This window comes from Mandrillus leucophaeus, unplaced genomic scaffold (assembly GCF_000951045.1).
Source record: "Mandrillus leucophaeus isolate KB7577 unplaced genomic scaffold, Mleu.le_1.0 Scaffold528, whole genome shotgun sequence".
NCBI lineage: Eukaryota > Metazoa > Chordata > Mammalia > Primates > Cercopithecidae > Mandrillus > Mandrillus leucophaeus.
Genome location: NW_012105675.1, coordinates 1,249,850 through 1,259,477, shown reverse-complemented (window position 1 = coordinate 1,259,477; position 9,628 = coordinate 1,249,850). Strand labels below are relative to the sequence as shown.

General features: G+C 34.4%; 1 protein-coding gene across 1 annotated transcript in view; it reads right to left on the bottom strand.

Annotated features, from left to right (window-relative positions):
• Positions 1 to 9,628, bottom strand: part of LOC105551585 (contactin-5-like) — a 1,043,690-nt gene that overhangs the window by 471,211 nt on the left and 562,851 nt on the right. Inside the window, exon 3 of the mRNA XM_011996879.1 lies at positions 276 to 400. Coding sequence (XP_011852269.1) covers positions 276 to 330 — 55 coding nt within the window. The 5' untranslated portion in view covers positions 331 to 400. The remainder of the gene's footprint in view (positions 1 to 275; positions 401 to 9,628) is intronic.

The window sequence follows — 9,628 nt, the reverse complement described above, 5'->3', positions numbered from 1 at the left end:
TGTGTGTGTGTATATATATATACCTTCAAGTCTTCTGAAAGCTAGAAAGTTTAGACTGTAAATGAATGTCAATGAGGTAAATACTCATTAACATTTATAGTGTACCTTATTATATTAAGTTGTATATAGCATTTTGCAATGCTAACAGAGGCTTAAGAGTTGTTGCCTTATAAATTTAAACTAATACCTGAGGATATTTTGTAATGGAGATCTTGATATATTTTGGTTATTTTGATACTTAGAAAATCAAATAATTAATTAGTCAGGACTTTTACCGGAAAGACACATGGTGACTGACAGAAACAGCATTAGTTTCCAGGAGGAAGCCATCGTCGGTCACTAGAATCTTCTGTGTCTCAATGGGTTTAACAGCTCTGGTGTTTCTTCATTAAAGAGTTCCCTGTTTGAAATAGATAACAATTTTCTTAAACAGAGAAAATAAACAAACAAAAGCAAACAAATACAAACAAACGCAAAAATCTCCTAATAACATGATAAATAACTATTAGTGCAAAGGTCAGATTAATACGCACTAAAGAGCAATAATACAGTTTCTGCTAGAATTCATGTAATACACAACACAAGTACTTAGTAAATGTGATCAACTCTCCTTTTCACATTTATCTACATTGAATACCCCCTTCAATGTTTTTACTTAAATAGTAAAAACAGCAGGTTCTAATGGGAATAATTTTTCCTCACAGGGAATGTATAATAGCTATATTTATTACCTTAGACAAATCATTGGACTAGAAAAATAGAATAGAAAAACCAGTTACATTAGTATATACTCCTTTGGTCTAGAACATAACTGATGATCAGTTGGTCAAGTAATTTTACACACTGTGCCTGTAGCTCATCAAAACCACCACAGGAAATTTTTCTCATTTAATTATTAATGTCAACTTCCTTTGTTTATAACTCCTATGATTATCTGTACTGTGTTATATTTCCCTCCTTTGGTGAATCATTTCTTTCAGTATCTTTTGCTAGCTGGAACCTAAGGGAAAAAGAATTTTCATGAATATTTAATGTTTTTGTCTAATGCCATTTTTATAACAATAACCAGTGTAGCACATTAATATAATTTGGTTCCTTTTTTTTTTTCCCTGAATGATACAATAAACATGAAAAGAATATAAAATTCTGACACTAAACTTTCTGCAAGAACTTGACAAATACATATTGGACATTTCTATAATTCACAAGTACCTCCAGAATTTTCACATGTCAGCTATGTTCTTCTTGGCCCAAAGCCATTCAGTTGAGAAATAACTGTCAATTATGTCAATTATGTTTGAATAATGATTGCCTTCTTGGTACCTGGTCCCTCCTTATCAAATTAGAAGTCTAGGTTATCTCTATGTTTTAGGAAGCGTCTGAAAAATATATATAGGTATTTTTCCCCTAGCTAGATCAGAATTTAATTTAGTTAGGTCAAAGAAAGGAATTTATTGTTAGTACCTCTACCCGAATGGAGTCAGTTACATTTTATTTATAATTTTAAATATAAGTCTTGGTAGTCTATTTTAACTTTATATTTGGGGATCACTAATGGAGAAGAAAGTTAAGACAATAATGGTTAATTTATTTATAACAAGCATAAACAAAGAATTTTTCATCATTTTCTCTATTTTATGAGTAAATATCAGAAATACATACAATTTGAAGCACAAAATAACAACCTCATAGCTAATTGTGACAATTTAAAACATCTTGGTTATTTATACACTGTTTTTAGCAGAAAGGAAAAAAACAAAATCCACGTATCACATATAATAACTGGAGAGATTAAAGTTGCCAGAAGTACAATTATGACTCATGAAAACTGCACAGTTGAGTTAGCAAATTTTCAATTCATGATTAAATTGACCTTTTTTGAAATTGTGAATTCTGAGAAGGTAATATAGCTTTGACTTAACTCATTTTGACGAGCTTGTGCTCAGTCCCATACTCCCCAAACTGGTACTTCCCAGTCTATTTACAATGTCCTAAGGTCCTCTGTTGTTCTAAATATTCTTCATAAACAAATACAAATGTTATTACAACCCTTAAGGACTGTTTCTGGGACCAGCAAAAGGAAAACCCACAAACATTCATGTGCACACACATACACAGGTTGATAGTCATCAAAAGGAGAATTGACTCATGAAGATAGCAGGATAAATTGGACACAGTAGCGAAGGATCTTCAGTAAAATTTCAAGGAGTTATTGGTCTTAAAGAACCGATTTTTGAGTGGAATAGTGTGGAAAGACTGACAAGGAACACATGGATAAATAAGTCAGTGTCAAACAGTGATACATACTCTGAAGAAATTAACAGACTCACTCCATTCCCACAACCCTGACTTTCTTGCTGGTCCTCAAGTATGCCAAGCACATACTGTGTCCTCTGCCTAGACCTCTCCAACATCAGTTCTTTCCATACCTTAGAGTTTTAAATCATTGCAGACTGTTCTTTCTAGAAGCCTTTCTTGGTTACTCTCCTTAAAATAGCAAGCCCTCTCCTGTCAGCCCTGTCACTGATTTTTCTTACATTTGCTCTGCCTTATTTTTATTCTTAGCAATTATCAGTGCCTGAGGTTAAACTAGTCTGTTTACATCTTAATTATCTTTTTCTCCTACTAGAATGTCATATCCACGGAAGCAAGGATTTTTGTCTTGTTTATCTTTACAGAACCAGCATCTAAAACAATGACCACCATAGAAAGTATTCAATTATTATTTTTTAGATAATAATTATTGAATAAACTGAAGTCTCTAGGAAATAAATTATTTGGCAAAAGACTAAAAAAAAAAAAAAAAACTGGGCGGGTGTGTAGTTCATGCCTATAATCCCAGCACTTTGGGAGGCAAGGCAAACAGATCACTTGAGGTCAGGAGTTTGAGACCAGCCTGGCCAACATGGTGAAACCTTGTCTCTACTAAAAATACAAAAATTAGCTAGATGTGGTGGTACTTGCCTATAATACCAGTTACTTGAGAGACTGAGACATGAGAATCACTTGAACCCAGGAGACAGAGGTTGCAGTGAGCCGAGATTGAGCCACTGCACTCCAGCCGGGGTGATACAGAGAGCCTCTGTCTCAAAAAAAAAAGAAAAAAAAACAAACAAAAACACTCAGTGTTTCTTAGGTTTTCATACTACAGTGATATGCTGTATAATGACATTTCAGTCAATGTTGAACTGCATATATGATGATGCTCCCATAAGATAATTATATTTTACTGTACTTGTCATATGTTTAGATACACAAATATTTATTTTGTTATAATTGCCTTCATTATTCAGTACAGTAACATCCTGTACAGGTCTGTAGCCTAGAAGCAATAGGCTATATTATAGCCTAGATCTGTAGCAAGCTGTACCATCTAGGTTTGTGTAAGTAAACTCTACAATGTTCACACAATGATTATATCCCTGTGTGATACATTGTGAGAAATAAGAAGATATTTCTCAGAATGTGGCTCAGTCATTAAGAGATACTTGACTATACTAATAACTACCATTTATTAGATAAATTACAAGCATTGTGTTAAACACTTTACCTACACAATCTCTAGGACATCTCTTATTGATGAAGCTAATTTGCCCCAGGTCACACAGTTAGTAAATAATGTTAACCCTTAAGCTCCATCATTTCTTACAAGAGTCCAAAGCAATCCCTGCAAGAGACTAGACAACATTTACACTGACACAATTGGGACTGGTACAGAGTGAATAAAAAACCCTTTAAAAACATTTAATTAACATATGCCTTAAATGTTTGTCATGTAATATTTAATTCTGTGTTCTTATATAGAATATATTTGCCAATTATTATATAGCAGTGACATCTTTTTACGATTATAAAGATTCTGGTGGAAAAATGATTTCTTTTATCTTGGCATCACAGGAAACTGTAGTGTATAAATAGTGCCTGTGTTGCATCATATACAACTTTAAACTTATTTCAAGTGGCCTAAAAGCGTATGAAGTCATCTGATGGCAGGATTCTTGAAGGCTTTCATTATTTTTATGCAGTTATCTCATACATACATCATAGCAGTTTTAAGTGACTATCTTATAAAGTTTAGGGCTTTAGCCTTAAACAAACTTTTTGCCAAATGCTCTTCCTCTTGGTACTCTCATGTATCTGTGATTTCCAAAATGCTTATTTGACTTACATAATTACAATAACATGCACAACTTACATAACTAGACTTGGAACAAATACAACTGAATCTTGGTAAGCATGTGACTGACAAAGTGGCAGTGAATAAACTAGAAATTAGCCTACTTACCTGTGAATATCATCTGTATTCTGAGTTATTTTCATTTATTAAGGTAATGATGGATTTATTCTGGGAAATTAGAACAGTAGAGGTTGAGTAAAAGTGTTTCTACTCCCATTTGCATGTGATAAGGCCTCAATGTAAGGGCTTTGTATGTAAATTTTGGTGAAATGAATACAATGAAGGAATATCTCTTTTTCAGTGGACCTTATTCTCCATCTCAACCATGACTCTTCGCTAAGACTGAAGCTTGTTACATTTTGCTTGGAAGTACCCTTGAAGGACTGAGTAAGGTGGAAATACGGCTCAGGAAAAGGAATATAAAATGTTTTTGAGGTGAATTGCTTTCAAGGTATCCTTGAAGTTATCTAGCTCAATGCATCTGGGGAAAAAGAAAAAGATAATAAAATGTGGCCAAAGTTATAGCAGGAATAAAAAAGAATGTGTCTTCTTATTGCTTGCTGTCATACATCCTTTGAGGACCAAGCAGCAAAAAAAAATTTGGCTTTCAAATTTAACCAGATTGAGTTATGATATTGTTTATCTTATAAAAGCAAATGACAGTTCTGTGTCCTAGAAAAAGTGCTATGAGATGTAGCGAGCAGACTGAGCTCACAGTGTCCACATGTTTTGGAGGCATTCTTTAACATGATTTTCTATAGTGTGTTAAACACAGTGAGGCATAGTGAAGTTCAGTTTTTCTTACTCTTTTTAATATAAACATTTTTTAAGCCTCAACAAAACCTGCATTGAATAGGGTCCAGCAAGAATTTTAAAAGGAGCCACACCAGTTTTCTGAGACTTCAAGTCAACTTCATAATTTTATTTAAAATATAAGAGTAGAAAAAATATGGTTCAAGATTATTTACTACTCAAAAGTATAATTAATGGAGACTGGAATCAGAAAGAAAAAAGACAACTGCTCTAGAAATCTGATGCCAGAAATAGTTTGTGATTCCTACCACCTAGTGACTGATATTAGAACAGGGTAAACACCCAACTATGGCTCACGACTCCACATCAGTTCTGACAGGTCTTGTGTTGTGTTGGGATGCTGAATACCATTTCATGGCTGAGTGGCAGTAGATTTCCTTTTCTGGCAATTTGGGAATTGGACATCATGACTAAGAAGGAGTATGTCCTTCTTAAAGTAATACAGAAAATATTTTAAAATATTCTTGAATGCCTCAATGAACTATTGAGGAAGAGAAAAACTTATTAGACGTCAAAGCTAAATAAGAGTGGCAAGCTGGGAACCAAAGAAAACTTTACTATTCAGTGATTTTGCAATTCTCAATGTACTTCAGATTTAGGTATATGGCTGCTTTGAAAGTTGGGGACCAAAACCAAAGCCTAGGGCCACAGAGCTGGGTAATCAAATAGGAGAATCCATATATCTAAGATCCCAAAGAGATATCTCTCTAGAGAGATACTCCATTCATAAAACAGTAAATAGAATTTTCAGGTCTAAACTATGGGAATAAATGGAAGGAATAAAGAAAATCTCAATAGTCAAAAATTCAGTCAGGAGTCATGTAACGTACAGGAAAACAAATAACTGTAAGTTAGAGTCAATAGAAATGATAAATGTCAGAATTATACCAGCAAAGACTTCAGATACTTGACTTTTTAGGCAGATTACATGTGTTATAAAAAAATAAAGGAATTGACACCATGAGAAAGAGGAAACAGGAATAAAAAGCTTATCTAAAAAGTAGCCCAGAAAGGCAACCACAGGAAACTATGAAAGAAAGAAACACAATGATAGTGAAAAGGTCTTAATATGTCTAATCAGATTTTTGGAATGAGAAAGAGAATGGGATGAGGCAATATGTGAAAAGATAGATAATTGTTAAGATTTTCCAGAATTGATAAAATTTACTAATTTTAAGATTCTTGAAGACCAGAAAAACCCCAAAAGAAGAAATACCTGTGCACATCATATTGAAAATGCAAAATAACAAAACCCAAAAGCAGCCAGAGAGAAAAAGAAAGTAACTATAAAAGTAGGAAAATCAGACTCACATTTGACTTCTTGATAGCAAGAATGAGATTTAAAAAATTAAAATAATGTACTGGGAGATAGAAACAAATGAGAATAATGTACTTTATTGGTAAAGTAAATAAAGAACCCATTAGCCTGAGGTGGTCTCTCTAACTCGAGCACTTAGATAAGCAAACTGAAACTTAACTTGGAAAACTTCCTTGTAACTGACTTAAGAAAAATAAGTCTCAGCCAATCACAAACAGTCAACTAGTGATTGGTTATACAATTAGGGACCTCCCATCAGGTCATATCTAAATAAGGCAAACATCTAGCTGTAGCTAATCAGGTAATTTTTCAACTTTGCTTTTGTGTCCAGCCTACAAATTCTCACTGCTCAGATGACAGAGAAGAGCTCTCTGAACCTCTTTCAATTTTGAGTGATGCCTGATTTATGAATCATTATTTGCCTAAATAAACAGCCATCATGAGTGCAAAGTAATGCCAGGAGCAAGCAGTAGGAGATCAAGCCTGAGGATTATACAAGGCCAGATAGCAAATTATCCATAGGTCAGTAAAAGGAGTGTGAATTTTATTAAAAACACCATCATAAATAAATAACTAAATAATCACATAACTAAATTTCAAAAGTTATCTGATAACCCAGTATTACCTATTTTTTGCAATATAATGTACTGTCAAGTGAAGAGTCATGAGATTCACAAATGTGAGGAGGAGACTTTATTTATTATAAAGGGTTATAGCCTGAATGGTGTCCATCTTGACAGGCTGTAACTCTTTATAAGAACTAAAGTTTCCTCTCTCCATTTAAAGATCTTGTGATTCTTCAGTTGCTATATCTGACAGATGAGCTTGGGGCTCTGAATGGGACTCATAGTTCCTCCTGTATCCTTTTGAATATGTATGTTTAAGCAACCTGTTCAGCATAAATTCCTGTTCCACCCTCCCCTCCCTCAAAGTGCCTGTTAATGGTCTTTACGGAAGGCTACCCTTTCTAGCCCATCAGAACGGCCACCTTGCAGGACATAACCCTTTATGAAAAATGAAATCTTTCCAAAGTTATAGATCTTGTGGTGCTTCAGTTGACAGTACACAGGATCAAATGACGTTCCATCATTACAGAGAAGACAAACAGGTGTGATAAAGTAATAGGATTTGCCTAATGCCCCCGGTAATTCAAACTCGGCATCAGAATTAGAGCTGCACCTTCTCATTCCTGGTCGACAGGTCAAACAATATATTCATGCTGACTTTTTCATTTCCTACTTATAGGAAAATCTATTCAAAGTCCAAGTTGTTGAAGAATTTAAGAACAGATTGGTATCCATTGTAGGAGATCTTCTGATAATGAGTGGGATGACTTAGGAGATGAAGCCCCGGCTACGTGCAGGGAAAGGGACTCACACATTTCAAAATGTGCGACTTATGGAAAAGGAGACTTGGGTTACTGCATCGTGGAAAACAAACCAGTGAGAACAGGAGAACACCTGTCCAGGGTTCTACATGAACAAGTAAGTCGATTAAATTCTGACTAAAAGAGTTTTCAATATATAATTTGAAGAATATATACTCTGTGCAACAGTGAGAGGTAATAAAGATTTCACATGGATAAATTCATTTTCTGAAAAAGTTAGTAGAGCAATGAGGAAACCTGAAAGATTCTGAGTTTTAAAGATTTCCTTTGAATAACGTAATATGAATAAGATTTTAGGGCCATGGTCTCGAGCAAGAGAAATAAACCCATATTTACTCTGTTATTTAAATTCTTTTAATTTAATTAAATATGAAAATAAGGATCTTTGCAAGGTAGTTAAGAGTAATTATGCTTAGTTATTATTGGCTAAATTGGGCTTTTAATGATTTACTTAAAATTTAACCCACATCCCCTTGGAAAAATTGGCATTTCGAATCATTCATCTGGCAGTTGAAACCACAGGGCTAAATTGCATTTAAACAATGTCTTGTTATAGGCCCATGGTTAAACTGGGAATTGTAAATAATTCCAAGGCAATGTTTGAAACAGCAAATAGAAATGCCCTTAGGAGTCATATACATTTTTGTTCTTCATTTCCACATTAAACCTTTTTACCTGAAATATTCATATTCTCTAAAGACAAGGCAAATATGTCTGATAAAAAATAAGCCAAACAAACAACAAACTTGGGAACATAGTCTGTAAAAATATATACTATTGTTATAAAATATTAGGCAGCTCCCCGGTGGAATTTTACTCACAATGTGACAAGAATCTATAAGCGTGGTCTTCTACGTTGTTGACAAAGGAATTACAAAGAAATCTCAATGAATGAAAAAGAGATACTACAGGGATATGCAGTGGATGTTTCTGTATCTCAAACTTTAATCCAAATGACTATTATTGATTTTTCCCCCACATAGTAATGACTGAGAAGCATCGTGATCAAGTAGATAGGAACTAGTAAGGAAAGAAAAGAAATCTGAATTCTGGGCAAAGCCTAGTCCCTAATAAACTGCCTCACTCTATTTTAGCTTCTTTATTCTGTGCCCAGGTAGCACCAGCCTTTGCAGACTCCTAGGAACCAGTTACCTGATTTCATTAAGTCCTTTGAAACCTCACAGATAAAAAAATCTCAATAGAGTCACTATAATTTCTCCATATTTTTTCTGTTAAATGGCTTTAAAAATTCTTAATACTGTTTATTTCAGAAACAAGCATTTAAACTATTTACTCAAAAAGAAAGCGATTGATTTTTTCAATCCCTAACTCAGTTCTTCAAGCAGATAATAATTTCATTATGTTCTCAGCTAAATAATCTGAAGCAGTAATTCTAAATAGTATAAATAGCACATTTAATTTACGTGAGTTTAAATATGTCTTTTAATAGCTGCTGATCTCAGAATATGCCTAACACAGTTTGATGTTGTATCCTCTAAATCTCATGTTGGGTTGTAATTCCCACTGTTGGAAGTCGGGCCTAGTCGGAGGTGATTGGATCTTTGGGGTAGATATTTCATGAATGGTTTAGCCCCATCCTCTCAGTGCTATCCTTACAATAGTGAGCAATAGTTCTCACAAGATCCTCTTGGTCCTGCTTCACCTTCCACCATAGCAAAGGCTTCCTGAGGCCTCCCTAGAAACCAAGCAGATGCCGTTCCATGCTTATACAGCCTGCATAACTGTCAGCCAATTAAACCCCTTTCTTTATGAATTATGCAACTTCAGGTATTCTGTACAACAACACAAGAACAGCCTAACACAATGTCCCTATATTTGGAAAAGTTTTCAAGGTAATATTATCCCTCCCTCCCTTCCTCCCTTCCTCCTTCCCTCCCTCCCTCCCTTCTTCCTTTCTTTCTTTTCTTTTCTT